Source organism: Ambystoma mexicanum, chromosome 1q, assembly GCF_040938575.1.
Source record: "Ambystoma mexicanum isolate Mex_15411 chromosome 1q, UKY_AmexF1_1, whole genome shotgun sequence".
Lineage (NCBI taxonomy): Eukaryota > Metazoa > Chordata > Amphibia > Caudata > Ambystomatidae > Ambystoma > Ambystoma mexicanum.
The window spans coordinates 635,020,405-635,035,975 of NC_090922.1; the positions used below are offsets into that span (position 1 = coordinate 635,020,405).

The following is a 15,571-nucleotide window of genomic DNA, read 5'->3' on the forward strand; positions in this document are numbered from 1 at the left end:
TCTCCAATGACATTATTCTCAAGGTACTTTGTGGCCCGGTTGGAGACTACTTGCTCAAGGACCGTTGAATAATGGAGGAAAGGGGGCTAGGAGGGACCGGGCCATCATTTCCCCGAAACATTTGGGTTAGCAGAGGGTTTCATCAATAGGAGTAAGATAGTTGCAGATTAGAAGGAGGGATGAAGAGTCTAGTGGGCCGAGGGACTAAAGAGTTTCAAGATATATGAGCAGGTGACAGACCAAGTCTATGATCATTTGGGGAGCCAAAAGGTAGATATGATCACAAGATGGGTTGGTGCTGTGAAGGATTGGTGCTAATGCAATAGGAGGTTGGGGAGAACTAGTCAAGAGAAGAGGTAGGGGTGAGCCGATGAACAGAAGAATGGTTGGTGAAGGAGGAAGGCTCAGAGTCAAAAATGTGAGAGATTTTAGAAGACAAGTAGTGATCCAAGTCATTAGCAGAAATGTAAGGCAAAAGGTACTGGCTTGGGAGGTGTGAGCCTTGTGAATTAAGAGGATTTGGTAGAATCCTGTGTAGGGATGAGGCAGCAAGGGGATTTTTGTAGTCTCGAAGTAGGCTTGCGTCAGGGTCCATAATTTGACACAGCGTCGTAGGTCATGTGCATATTTATTTAGAGGGGTTGAGTTTCAGAAATGATCCAGTGTCGTGGACAAAGATAGGAAGGTGTGACTGTGCGAACAGGATGGTGTTGCTCAAATGGAGTTACAAGTACATGGTGTAAGTTAGAAAAAGCATGGTCAATTGAAAGGGCAGGAATAGGGCAAGAGACACAGGAGAGAGGTCCTTGCATCGAGCTAAGGTGCAAGAGAGCCCTCTCTGAATTTTCTGTTAGTCATTCAAAGAAGGGACAGAGCAGAGGTGTAGGGACCAAAACGTTAAAATGAACAATGGAATGATCAGAAGGGATGGGGAGGTCAATGGAGAGGTCAGAGGAAGAGAGTGAATTTGAGAGAAAGACAAGGTCAAGAAAGTTCCCACCAGAGTGGGGAGGCTGGTCGTGGAGTGAATAGAGTAAATGGCCAGATAGGCGTGAGATGAGTTGGCTGTAGAGGGCCTGGGAAGTTTAAAGCCCCCCCAGCAGGACAGTAAGGATGTTGGTAAGAAGTGAATAGAGGAGAATGTTCAGTTCAGGGAAGGAGTTGAGGACCAGGGGGTCGATAGAGAGCCAGAACGATGAGAGATAAAGGAGGGAGGAGTTGAATAGTGGCATATTCAAAACAGGAAGAGGTGATGCCAGATAGGGGTACAAGAGCAGAGTAGTGGGCCGTATTGATCAGCAACTCCAAACCATGACCCCTCCCAACAGGTGAGGAAGAGTGAGAAAGGTTAGCACAGCCAGCGTACAAAGTTGCTAGTGTAGCAGTCATCAGGGGGGGGATCCAGGTTTCTGTGACAGCAAGCAGTGAATGTAGAGGATGTTGAGTCAAATTGGTCAGTGATGTAGGAAGACTTGTTGCAGAGGGATTGTGCAACCAAAGGCCAAGTGGAAGAGTGATAGGAGGTGGAGGAGACAAGCAGAAGTTGTGCATTAGGAGAAGGGGATAGACGAGGTTGGAGATCCTATGAGAAGGGGACTGTTTGGGTGGTGTGGTTGCAGGGGGAAGGAGGGAGATGGGGAGGTCAGAGAGGAAGTTAAAAAGAGTTGTGGCTGAAGGCTACGAAAGAAGGGAAGGAGAAGAGTGACTAGAAAGAGGAATGGAGCAAAGTCCAGGTGCATAATGGAGGATAGAAGAAATAGGCAAGTGAAGACAATGAATAAAGTGTGAAGCCTAGGAGGGGAAAGCGGGTGGGTGGGTGGGTGTTAAGGGATACATGGTTGGCTGAGAACAAGTATGTTTAAGTTCTGAGCTGGGATAGAATGGGGCTATAGGGAAATAAATAGGCCCAAATCAGTAATGTTCCTTTGTCCAGCGAGTTAACTGAAGCTCTGCTGTGCATGGATCGTCAATGGGTCGAAGGATCCATATGCATGGAACCAGGACTCCGGTAAAAGGGCGATCATGCAGAAGACCTGATTTCAGCAGGGATTCTGGTCCTGGGTCCTTTCCAGCCCAAAACGGGAGTTGGCCTATGATGGTTTTGGCGATTTGTTGCAGACACCTGGGCTGGTTGCCCAGGGGAGACTGAGTAAGGGAGGCATTGTGTCACTTAACCCTCTGGAGCCAATCACAGGGCTTCAGGTGGCTTTCGTCAAGTCTTGCAATCTGATTAGATTAGGGGTCCACAATGTACAGTTCTCCAGATGTTCAATTAGGACACCCAGAATCCTCCACAATGGACTATGTTGTCAAGGTCTAATGGGAGATGCAGTCCACAACATCCGAAGAACAAAAGGTTGAAGACCCCCGGACTAGACAGACCCATGGAGTAGGCTCAACCTCAGGATTCTGGCAAGTTGGAAAACCCAATAGAGAAACCTTTAGGGCGAAGCTGTGTGGTGAGTAAAATGTTAAATCGTGCAATTTCCTTGGTTGGAAGTCAACGAAGGGTGTTGAATAATGCATGCACTAATTGAATGTGGCACCTCAGGCACCTATGAGCCGCCAATTGATTGGTTTCATCTGCCCTTTGGATTGGGAGCCCAGTTTCAATGCTAATGCATTCAATTAGTTTGGAGAATACAGCGTTCTTGTGGAGTATTTACTTTACAGATAAAGGAGGGGTCACTGTGGAACAGAAAGCTCAAGTTTCAAAACTCTTAAAATACAGCTCAAATTCCAAAGAGTGTTGGGTGTTCAATGGTCCAATCAGCAGAATTTCAACCAGTTGCGCTTTATCAAATGCTTAAATTCTTTCACCAGTTTGAAACATGTTCCCTATAACTGTCTTAGCTAGAGCCAGGCATCATCAACACTGAGATTGTGACCTGTGTGGTAGGCTTCTACTATGAATGCCATCAAGACCAGGTAAACATTGAAAAGTATCCCTGAGAGTGGCAATCAGCGAGACAATCCACACATGTAAAAGGTTCCCCAGCGCACAATCCTTTATAGGCATAGAAAGGGAGCAAGCCTCGATAGCTGCACATTACACAAGTCACAGAGATTTACACTGTAGACAGAGGGCGTTTATGGTGGAAATTGAAGACCTGGGGCATCCCAGAGCCCCTTTTGACTATTCTCATAGAACTTCACCATAACTCCACTCTTCGAGTGAGGTTGTCCAGCGCTGTTGATTTATCTCAGATGATCCGCATCCAGAGAGGGGTTCGCCAGGGTTGCCTGGTGGCCCCCTTTCCCTTCAATCTTTATTTATCTGATCTGTTTCACTGTTTTCTGACTCTCTTGTTGGCCAGTCCTAAGATCGGAGAAACTAGGGGAGAGTATGCAAACCCAAATGGCTTGAAAATCAACCCAGACAAATCCAGAGTTGATATTCAAGCGCCCACTGACTAAAACAAAGCCATTTTCCGGGAAAATTGAAGGTGGCTCGGTGCCGCAGGTAGAGGAACTCTTCCATCTTGGTTCCTTGGTTCGAAGATCACTCCTTTTCCAACTAAACTGGACCCAACTAATGCTTTAGATCTCGAAGCAGTAAAGTGAGGATCCCATATGATCAAGATCCATTCTAAGTACTGTAAATTCTCACTCATCCCGCTTAATAAATACTATGTGGGAAAGGTCATACCAACTCTATTGGGCTGGAGTGTAATCCAAAGTTTTGAAATAAATTGGGAACGTACGGAAGCAAGGTTATGGAAAAGAGTTCTGAACTTCCCGAACTCAGTACCGATGGCTTTCATCCATTATGAGTTGGGTTGGTCTTCACTCCTACTTTGGATAGAACTTAGATGGGTCTCTCTATACAGATTGATTAGTGTCCCCCAAATTGGTTTGCTTTATGAAGACATGCAAACTCTACTGCTTAAGGGGGACAATATCTTTCTAAAAACTATCAAATCCAAGTGTGTTGATATCCTCGCTACAGCTGTAGATATCCTGAACTCTAATCCTTTAAGATCTAAGGAATTTATCAAGAGAAGAGACTGGACCAGGACAATAGATCGGCTAAGATCAGCTAAGCTATCTACGAACTTCTCATCTTATGATAAGCCGAGAGCTGTGTTACCCACCTATCTAAAAAATTTCCTGATCCTAAGGCTCGGATGAACTTCCTGCGATTTAAATTAAATATTCTTACTACCTTGGAAATTCTACATATTCGGGACAAGACTAGCTACCCATCAGATATATGTCAGCACTGTGAGTTGAAGGTCAAACATACAGTAAAAAAAAATCTTCTCTTAGACTGTTCAGGGCTAGGTGAACTTAGACAGGGGAGATTGCAGAGGTTTTTTCGCAGGGTGGAATGGCTGGTTGCCGATTACCTTTGGGAGAGGATTATTTCAGTCAATTAAGCATTTTTGACAATGAAGTGGTTAGACTTCTGAACGATTTAAAATTGGTTGATCATGTTCTTATTTGATCGATGATGTAAGTGAAAGCTAGATATTTGAATAAGGAGGCCTGCGCCTTTCACATCCTAACTCCTCTCCGCTTATCTATATTCTTGGTATAGAGTACGATGTTTAGCTGTTGAGACCATGGTTTATTTTCCCTTATTATAACTGGTTAGTGTTATTTTTCTTTCATTTCTAGGTAGTTGAGTAAGTTTTAAAAATGAAAAATAAATTACATAAATGTTCTTTTCCTTTGTGGATTGCTATGAACTGACAATTTTATGCTTTTATCATGTTTGTGATCTGTGTAAAAAGTTGCATCTTTTTGGCTAATATGCACAAAAAAAAACTAAAAAAACTAAAAGAGCGGTATCCTCCAGTCAAATTGGCTAAAATATACCCAGGGAATAATCCACTGTGCTGGAGGGGGTGCAGGAGGAGAGGGGGGGGGACATATCAGCATATGTGGTGGTCTTGTCCTTCTGAGCAGGTGTATTTGACAAAGGTGTTGTCTTGGACACATGATGGACCCGTTTTTGATTATTTTTGGCATGTGCACAGATGATTGGGGGGAGAGGGGGCAGTCTACAGAGTTGGATCGTGTGACACATAACCTTTTGTTGGCTGCCAGAGCAAACCCAACTAGATGGTGGAAACGTTCAACCTCCACCCCCCTAAAAAACAGAGTAGGTCATTACAGCTAGAGACATACTCCTAATGGTTCGCCCTGAATTCCCACAAGGAACCATTGTATTAATGAAACCGGGAGGTGGTTTCAATTTGTTGAAAAATATGTGTCAAAGGATGGGGTACCAGTTGAGGATCATGGGCAGAGAAGGTGGTGCTCCTAGTGCTGAAAAGGTAATGAGGCAGAAAGCTATTGACACTGACTAAGGACCAAGTGGAGTTAGTCTGCTGGGGTGTTACGCCTGGCAAGCTTTCATGTAGCTGGGTGGGGATTTTGACTTCATGGGTTTGGGGTACACATGTTTCCCCCCCCCCTTCTCTTTTGGACACTGGGTACGTTGAGCACAAAATACAGAGGTGGTACTGTTTTTTGTTTTAAACCAGAGAGATATGTTAATTGATGTGGATTCTGAAAAATAAATGTGAATTGACAGACACACTTTGTACTTGCAAGTTTTTTCTGGTTATCAATACAAGCAGATTTGGGGGAAAAGATAGCCTAATAATTACAACAAAATATGGGCCATTTCGAGAACCTCCGCATCTAAATGTCAGGTCCCTGCTCCAAGTTAAACCATGGCTCACATTACTAACGATAAAGGTGCCCTCTTTGCAACACGAGACATTAAAACTGCATCAGGCAAGCATTGGTTCTACAGCTCTTAGTAATATCAAAAGCAACTGCAGGCACACAAACGAAAATCAAGCACTCCGAGTTGGCATGCACGCGGGCATTAAACGTGCCCTAGGGAGAGAAAAAATAAATAAAAATAAAACACTTGAGAACAGGTTATTTGGTTCAATGTAACACGGGCATATAGATTTGCAATATAAAATGGGGTTTACCTCATTGTTCAGTATTAATGATGGCTTCTGATTTTTCTTACTGTAGAGAAAAGAGATTGCATTTTACTATGTGCACGAACATTGTATAGGTCTTTTTATTTCCATACGGTGACATTAAAACCCTAGACTACAGCTGGCGTATTAAGGAACACAGGGCATCATTGTAAAGTGCAGCGACACAGGGCAGGTCCACTTTCAAAGCTTTGGCTTGCCCGCCTTGCCATCACTGACTGGCAATGGCGCAGAGAGCAGTATTACTCCTAGAGCATTGGAACATTCAATAGCACCAATCAACGTCGGCACAAAGGACCTGCATATCATCACCCCATCCACAAGAGACTGCTCAGTCGAGAGCCAGAGCTCCGCGGAACATGGGCCAAAGGTCAAAGCTGCAAAAAAAAGACCCATTCTCCTTCGTATAATACGCTCAGGAAAAAATAGCACAAGCTGTACGTGAAAAGATTAAAATGTGCAACCCTCGTACAAGAAAAACCAGCAGCACGTTTTCGGAAAATAAAGATTTAAGGACTCTGGAAAAACACTTGCACGCTAGATCCTTACTCAAGTGGCACAGGGGGAAAAGAAGTGATTAACAGTTCCCTACATTACAAAACGAGTCAATTTGTAACGTGATGGAGAAGGTGAATATTGCATTCATTTAAATACTACACCGCCATCGCCTAAAAATGTATCTCTAGTATAGGTGCCAAAGCTGTCGGTATAATACGTTCCCTCGTGTTCGTCTCAATGGTTGAAAAGTGAGATTTTAAACGGCCCTCAAAGATTATCGTTCGAGATCACGTGTTTCCGGGCGTTTGAGGCTCAACAGGCATTACGGCATTAGACCCGGGTTTCGGTGAAGTACTGGTTCAATGGACATTAGTGTTCACGCCCACTATTTTGACTAGGCTACTAGAACATGTATGCAATTAAAACACACAGCAATGGCAAATGATCATGGTTTACTGTGAAAAGCATGTGTGCGGAGCATGAGGTTTCTGTTGCTTTTGTTTGGGATAAGCGGGATGCGCTATGCTAGCTTTGAAAGGGATATTCAGTCCAATATGTGGAATTGTAAACGTGCCTTCTGCCGTAGGAGAACGGGCAGCCATGGAATGCTACATTGTGTCATTCAGATATTTAACATATTTTGCAGCTTCCCTTCATTGAACGCATACAGTTGAGGTACTGGGACTCTGGGCTGCACTGTACAGCACGTATGCCCGTGTATATGCCCAATAATCCAACCTCAAAGATTCAAACCGCACGCGCGGAGGCTCCCCAATAAGAATGAAACTTGTATGCAGTTGTCTGCACCCTGGAGAACTGTCTTGGGTTTAAAAATGCCATGTAAAGAAATAGTATGCAAATTAGCCCAAATGTCAAGCCCTTGCTCCAGGAAAATCTCAGTGCATTGCCCATCTGGCACTGGAGGTGAAATTCCCATGATGATTACTAGGTGGTGCTGTGCGTGACTTTCACTGAAATTGATAATATATCAATTATTTCCATGGGAAAAAATAATTATTATAATAACTAGCTAAGAGTTAAGACCCTCCACCTTATTGCAACACACCCCGTGAAATTCAAAGAATGTGGGAAGTGATGACAATTAACATTTGAGTCACCCGCGCTGCGCAATCCATTAACATAGGCAATCCGAGTAGGGATCAACAAGAGTTGGCAAAGCCAAAAGTTGTGGCTTGTGTACAAGTATTAGGCATTTGCTAGGCACTGCGATTAGACGCCCAGGTACTCGCAACATGTTGCACCTGCTACCATCAAAAGACAGTTAATATTACTATGACAGTGCCTGGCAAGTGCCTTTATCATGCCAATGCAAAAGCCCAAACTGTTGCCATTGCCAATTTTTGTTTTCATATTTATTTTTACGCTGGCCTTTAAGTAATATGCATGCGTTGCAAAATCAAGGTCATCTGACAATGCCTTTGACATTCTATAGTTTTGGAACTGCTTGGAGCAATCGACTCAACATAGCCTACTTCTTTCCAGCTTCTACAAAAGGCTGCTGTTGCTGAGGCAATCCACACTCCAGCATTGGACCCAGTCAGACTCACAGCTGAATCACCAAGTCCAGGCACTTGAGCCTTAGAACCAAGAGGATCCACACATGACTTGTTCTCAAGCTTCTTGCGAACCTCGAGTCCATTACCACTGGGTTGAAGTGCAACTGGTCTGCCCCAGCAACCCAGCTCGACCATCTGGATTTGAATTTGCTTGTTGGCCACATGATCGACTGTCAAAGCAATCCAGCACTCAGCGCTCAGCGCTCCCACCTTGAGTGATATTTCTAGCACAGGCCAGTGCAGTAGGCTCTCAATATGTTGCTTTTGGAAGCATTTAGAGGTTGGTGGCTGCAGACACGGTTGTGAGTGGGTCCTTGGGAAGGATGACTGCCACATAAGAGGTATGAATGCTGGGAGATGAGACATGGGCAGGATACACAATAGTGCGGACTTGTGTGAAATAAGAGCTACAAGCAGAGGCCTGATCAGGCATTTCATTTTCTTTCACAGAGTCCAATTCTTGATGATACAGTTTTAAAATCCAAAAGGACATTTTTAAGGGCCACATTGTATTGCATAATGCATCTCCCATTCCACATGAGGAAAATAAAGCAAACAATGTATGCCTTTAACTCGACAGGTGTCCATCATTTAATGTATATATTGTCAGATTTGGTTGCGGTTTGTATACTTGTAAAACCATTAATTTAAAACGAGTTATTTAAACGCTTGAAACGCTAACAAATATTTGTATTAACTAAAAACTAAAATCCTAGTGTGATCAATAAAATCCCAGTGTGATCAATCAAATCCTAGTGTGATCAATCATTTAATTTCGAAGTGTCCTATCTGCCACATGGTTCAGTGCATAGCTTTATTAAAAAAAAGTTTTTTAAAAGAAAAAATGTTTAACGAAAAGATATAGTGCTGCTCCACATAGAAGAATAATGGCCATTCATGTACTGCATACCGCAAAGTTATTCTCTTGATTTACTCATGGTAACTCATTTTAATTTCGCTTCCCATGATGCCCTCGATAATGATCAGACTGAGGACACGTCTTGTAATGTCCTTTTCTGTGACGTCACTTTTGATGTCAATACTTATGCAAAAGGAGGGTCCCAAGTGTATTTTTGGTGTAGACGGCCTTGGAAAACCTGGGAGCAGCACAGCATGCCCCAATAACAGGTCAGTGCCATGTATGTACAACTGTGTGGTGACATGCCATTTGTCACGTGTTGCCCAAAAAGTAGATTAAAGGGGAAAAGAGGGGCACATATGCCGCTGTAGCACGAGACACACACTGCCTTTGATATGCCTCCAAGTTTTAAGTCCCATGCAAAGCCATTTTGTAAAGCTGGCCACCATACACCCAGAGGGCCAAAAGGTCACAAGAGGGTAAGAGGCTGTAGGGGCCACTCAATGTCCTTGTGCCCCAGGTCTTCAACCTGTGAAATCTCTCAGACCAGTGTTAGGAATCTGCACTGCTGTAGCGTGTCAGCGCGTTCTTTTGAAACCTGTGGAGTGATTAGTGAACTGCGAGTTTCCAATAGCTTAGGCTCTTCACACTCTTCTCTGCACAAGGGTAATTTTCCCATGGTGCCTGAGCAACCAACACATGGAGTGGACAGCAGTTCAGTATCCAAAGACACGTCAGACAGATACGTTCCCTCCTGCGTATGTTGTATATTATACATGCCGTCCCATTTAACTTAATTTCAGTTTTTAATATAGTATTAACAGATTGTCTATACACTTAGAAATATCGACACATACTGCACCGGGATCAATCCATGAGATTTAACTTTGAAAACGTGCACCTCCAACGATGAACAAAGGGAAATTAAGGGGGCCACTGTAGGAAAGAGTGATGGTTCAAATCAAGCTGCATAATAAAAAGATCTATGTGCTAGCAAGGGGCATACACATCCTTTCTTATTCTGCAGTCGTTCAAGCAGAAGTACGAGGCAAAGCCATCACATTCCCGAAAATACACAACTCAGCAAAATAAACTGCAAAGATCGTCACACACTGAAACAAATGAGCAAGCAGTTTCCAATGATAGAACATTCTTCCCAATACCATTACAAGTGCAGAAAATATGACTGTCAGGACGCATAAACCGCTGCTGGATCATTATTGTTCTGCACACATCTGGCAGGTAGGGCATGTCCCTACCCCTGCAGTGGGGGCTGCACCTCGGCATCGAGTCAAAGCTCAGAAGGATGGGAATCCTAATGCATTTCGCCTGTTTGAGGAGACAGGCAAACAGTCACCAGAGCCCCTTTGCGCTATGCGCTGTAAGCGCAGTGGATCAATATTCTAGGAAAGAGCTCAAGCCTCTAATTTCCAAAGCATCCGCACAAATCTGGCAGGCAGGGCATGTCCCCGCCCCTGCAGCGGGCCTGGACCTCGGCAGCGAGTCAAAGCTCGAAAGGCAAGGAATGCTAATGCGTTTCGCATGTTCGCACAGACTGGCAAACATGCTCCGGAGCCCCTTCGCGCTACATGCTGTAAGCGCAGCAATCACCTCCAGAGGAGGGCACAGACTGTAGCAGTCTAGACACACGCATGTGAAACAGCAGACATGGTTTCTGACTTAAATAAGACACATGGCAAGTCGTCCTCCCACGTGTCATGTTTAAATCACAAGACACTAGAACACAACCCACAAATCAGTACATGAACAATTTGAAAGATATTTTACAAAACACGTATCTTTAACAGTAACTTCTTTATTTTGAAAACCAAAATACATTAAACTAACAAATTAAAAGCTGCAGTAAATATTTTTAAAAGCATCAAGTCAAATAACTTTAATAACATGAACACATTGTGGCCGCCATTTTGGAATTAAAAATGGCTGATAAATTCAGTACACAATACAAATACAGTTATAGTGCAAAAAGGGGTGTGGTTTGAGGGAAGATGGGAGGAAGATCATACAGATTTCAGTTAGAGATGGGTGTTAAATGGGTGGGACACACAGCCAAACATAAATCCATTCTCATAGGATATCTGCATTGAAAGGCAAAAATAACATGGGTGACATCTACAGGGTGACTAGAATTACGATGGTCATTTCCAGAGGAGGGGGGGGGGGGCGGCTGTTGGGTGCTGAGCTGCATGCAAATCTCTGGGTGAGCTCCGTATGCATCCAGCAGAGTACGGCATGAAAACTCTGAAAACATTCTGGTTCTCTGCCAAACTGTAGGTAGATCATCATGAACTGAGGGATTCAAAGATCGTAAGAATCCATCATGGCAACACGACGAAGATTGCTGCCCATCGGGCCTGCGCTCTACAGTCCTGAAAGTGGGCGTGCCTTCATTATAGAGGCAGAATAAAGCAGTGCTTCGTGCTCAAAAAGAACGGAAGACACCAAACTGTCCCCGCCCTGCTGGCGATGCTGTGACCCGGACACCGCGTGGCACCTACAGCAAGCCCCGGGTGAAAAGAGGCACGGGTCTGAGCAGTGACCGTGTGACGAGATTGGGTCCCTTAAACATGCCGAACCGCAAACCCTATAGCTCCTGGCCCTGTGCGCTGCATACAGCGCGAGAGCTGACTATCGCTGGAAAGGTGCGGGGAATTAGTGCAGGGGCCGCGGGACCCATCTCGGCGGAGTCACGGGAGGCCTGGAAGCGGCGCTCATAACAAAGGCTCCCCGTGCTGAGAAAGACGGTGAGGAGGGAAAGGGGCCTGCGAAGCAGCGGCCCTCGCCTAGAAGGCCAGACACGGAAGCGCGGACAGAGGTGTGGCGACCTTGTACCCCTGCCAGCAAATAACTGCAAACCTTGCGGAGGGGACACGCAGCACTCCTCCCAACTGGGGGACTATATGGGCTACAGAAATGTCCATTACAGCTAACACGAGGTAAGGTGACTACGTCGCCCACCCCACCTCCCCCGGCCTGAACATTAATCCGCCTCACTGCAGGGGAAGCGCCACTTAACCACGGAACCCAACAGGGCGTGAGACTCAGTGCGGAGAGTGGGGTGTTGCTGTGCCTGTCCACCCCTTGGGATGGGAAAAAACAATCTCTGAAAGTTTGAATACAGACGCCTCATGCAGGGTCAGCGGGACGCAAGCAGGACGACATATTACAGGCACAGCTAACGTATGAGCCCGCATCCAGACTGGTATGAACTTATCCTCTGCTACAATGAGGAAACCACCCTCGCTATACCTTTCTCAAGTGTATCACAGCCACGCACCGGCACCAAGTAAGAAGCTACAGGAATGGAGCAAAACGGCGCCCCTATCACACGTGCATGTCCAGCAGTACCGGTAAGGAGATCCTATTACACACTGTTGTGGGGTAGGTATCTAGAGGGTTCCACCCATACGACCAGCGAGAGTCACACTCACACTGTTTTGAGTATATGTAGGCATCGCCTAGCAGGGCCCACGGTCTGTTGGCACTATTGCCTGGGATTAGCCACCGAGTCCAGACGGGACGAGTTCATCTACGCCCCAGGTTCATACTGCACTACATGAATAAGGCGCGCAAGAGGATAACGTGGGATACTTTCGCTCACCACCTCATCTGGAATAGTGTGTTGCCATACCCCCCGCACTGGCGAAGGGACAAGGACATTGCGACACGGACACCAATGCAAGGACAGCGCAGACTCTGTCGTACTTCCTCCTCAACTTTGAGCCCCAGCAGCACGTGTGGGGTCAGGTCTGGACATCTTACATATGAAAGTAGCACCACAACGCGATACCACAAAACAAGCTTTGGCCCTAATTTCATCCACTGGGCAAGGCTCCTATACACACTACCGCACGCTAGGCTACTGGTGAATGGCGCGCTATCAGAGTTATTGAAGCTAGTGCGATGGACTAGGCAGGATTGCCCACTTTCCCCATTGTTCGCTCTTGTAATCGAGCCTTTAGCGGACTATGAGGAAGCGGCATGCCATAGCGGGTATCACTAGCAGGGCGTGTAGAACGGATCACTCTATACGCTAATGTCATAGGTTAGAAATCCTGAGCGGTCCAGGAGTTTGGGAGGTACTCTGGCCTGCAGCTGAAAGTAACCAAGTCTGAAATGTTCCCACTGGCGGATGGTTTGACTCCTCCGAGGGATCTGTGCTGCCTCTGTTGGGTGCCGCAGCAGATTAAATACCTGGGAGTGGAAATGGCACAGACTTCTGGCTTAGTTTGTGCCCTTAGTTCGAGCCCTCAATTACAAAGCATTGGCCACGGCCCTATGCACTAAACTGGACCGGTGGAACAGGCTACCTATCTCGCTCATGGCCCAGGTAGCTTCGGTCAAAATGATATACTACCTAAAGTATTCTACCTCTTTGATACAATACCGCTATGGCCGGGCAGATCCTTCTTCAAGAAAATCTCTATCGCCTACTCCGCCTTTGTGTGGAGAGGCAGCGTGTGGGCCAGCTGGCGTATCACCCAGACATATGAAAAAGGGGGACTTTCGGCACCGGACTTCGAACTATACTGCCTAGTAGCACAAGCACAATACGCTATGCTCTGGGTTGCAGGGGCACCACGCACCTCTTTCATGGAATTAGAAACGCAAGGGAAGCCTGGGGCCACATTGCTACATGGGATAGCGGCTGGGACATGGGGGGGGGGGGGGCAGGGATCATTTGAACCCAAGACTAGCTACGCAGCAGGCACGGGCGAATTGACAACATACCCGAGGCACAGTACTGTAAGCCCCTTCATCCCGATCTGAGATGCTCCTCATCTGACCCCCCTTCCACAGATACTGCACTCTCTATGCACTGGAAGGTGGCGGATCTCACAACTTGGTGACCTGTATCATGAGGGTGTGCAAGTTGCCGACACCCCACTTTGAAAATTGCAATACCTCAGGCTTCGATCGGCAGTGGCTGCGGCATGGGAAAGGTTCCCGAGTGAGCCGAAGTCACACCCCTGCCTCAATTAAATAGCTTCAACAGGGGCAGCCAAGAAAACAGCCTCAGGACTCTAAAATAGCACTGGAAACAAGGAGGGTGCAACTGCCGGACATCAATGGGGAATGGGAGAAGGACCTGGGGGTTGAGTTCTCAGCTGCACATTGGACACAGCTATGCCATCTCACGAAACAGGTGTCTTTCATTTCTAGGTTTTGATTAATCCAATTTAAAATAATGAATAGGGTATACCTCACCCCTGTGCGGTTGAAGCGAATGTATTCAACACAGGAAAATGTCCTAGATGCGGAGAAACAGGCAGATCTATTACACATGCTGTGGTCCTGCAGGAGAGACTCTGAATATTGGTCTGGGATCTGTGAGGCACTGGACACTATGGTGGGGCAATCTGTGAGGTAGGATAAAACTGTGTGTGTATTGGGATGTATACTTAAAATGAATACATTGAAAGGTAAACTTGTAAATATTGGAATACTTGTAGCTAAGCGCGCCATTCTGATGAGGTGGAAAAGGGTGAACCTCCCACAGTGGTGGTCTGAATGCACAATATGGTATGGGCGAATGATCACATACTCCTGCCTACTTCCTAGCACTAATAGAACGAAAGACATATAGGAGGGCTTTCCCCATACCTAAGTGATAAAACCGTTACTGTCAGCAGTGAAGATGAAGTGTTATGAGTGCTCATTGTAAGATGTCCGTGACCGGCACACTATATGCTACCTGTATTCCTGTGAAACTATTGTGATTATGATCAATGTTGTTTACGGTGCAACTTAAATAAAGTTTTTTTTTTTTTTAAAAAAAGTGATGTCATTTCCGAGGGACGTGGCCAGCAGCAGAGCGATGCAGATGTGAACCTGCGGAGGTCCGAGACCAGCCTGGTGAAATCCGGAACCATTCCTTTAATAATTGCAGGTTTATGGACATCTACAAGGCAGTAGATGGTGCAGAGGGCTGGATTGCTGCTGGAGGATCCAGAAAGCAGCGTGGAGGCGTGAAGGCCATTTGCCGGCCCCTCTTACACTTCCGCTGGGTGCACTTCAAGCATGTATCCCTCCACAGAAGTTTTTCAAATGTGGCCACCTGCTCCACATCGCTACTCTCAACTCCCGCTCTGCTATCAAACACTCCTCCGATATCTGTCAGCTCCTCGAAGTACTTTACCGGAATGTCCTCGCTCTCACAGAGACATGGTTCACGGCCAGCTCTGTCACAAAATTTGGCACTCTCCTACCTGACGGCTACAAGAGTCTCTCCGAGTCCAGAACTAACAGACACGGAGGTGGAGTAGCTCTGATTTTTCCTGAGTGGCTCCTTGCTTCCGTCATTCCTATGCAGGCCTACTCCTTTGAATGCCTGGTCTGCAGGCTCTCCATCTCTCCGGGCCTCTATCCGACTGACCATTATCTACAGACCACCTGGCCAGGCTGCCCTCTACCTTCTCTATCCTTGCCTCTCATCCTCGGGGACCTCAACATTAATCTGGTTGCTTCCAATCCCACCTCTGGTTGGAGGGGGATGGGGTAGAGGGGTCTCAGACTCTCTCGGGGACAGGGACACACACACACACACACCCCCCTTTGGACATTCTCACATCCTCAGACATCCCCTCTCTAATCCTCTCACCACTCTTCTCTTGGACCGACCACTTTCTACTCTCGTCTCACCTGAAACT

At 46.1% G+C, this 15,571-nt stretch overlaps 1 protein-coding gene across 2 annotated transcripts in view; it reads right to left on the bottom strand.

The window, feature by feature from the left end:
* ABCD3 (ATP binding cassette subfamily D member 3) overlaps positions 1–15,571 on the bottom strand; it is a 949,084-nt gene that overhangs the window by 846,100 nt on the left and 87,413 nt on the right. The window contains exon 2 of one of the 2 annotated variants that reach the window (XM_069641211.1): positions 5,955–5,994. The exons of the other annotated variant lie outside the window; for it this stretch is intronic. Within the exon in view, the coding sequence (XP_069497312.1) occupies positions 5,955–5,994 (40 nt within the window). The remainder of the gene's footprint in view (positions 1–5,954; positions 5,995–15,571) is intronic. 2 annotated transcript variants of the gene reach the window in all.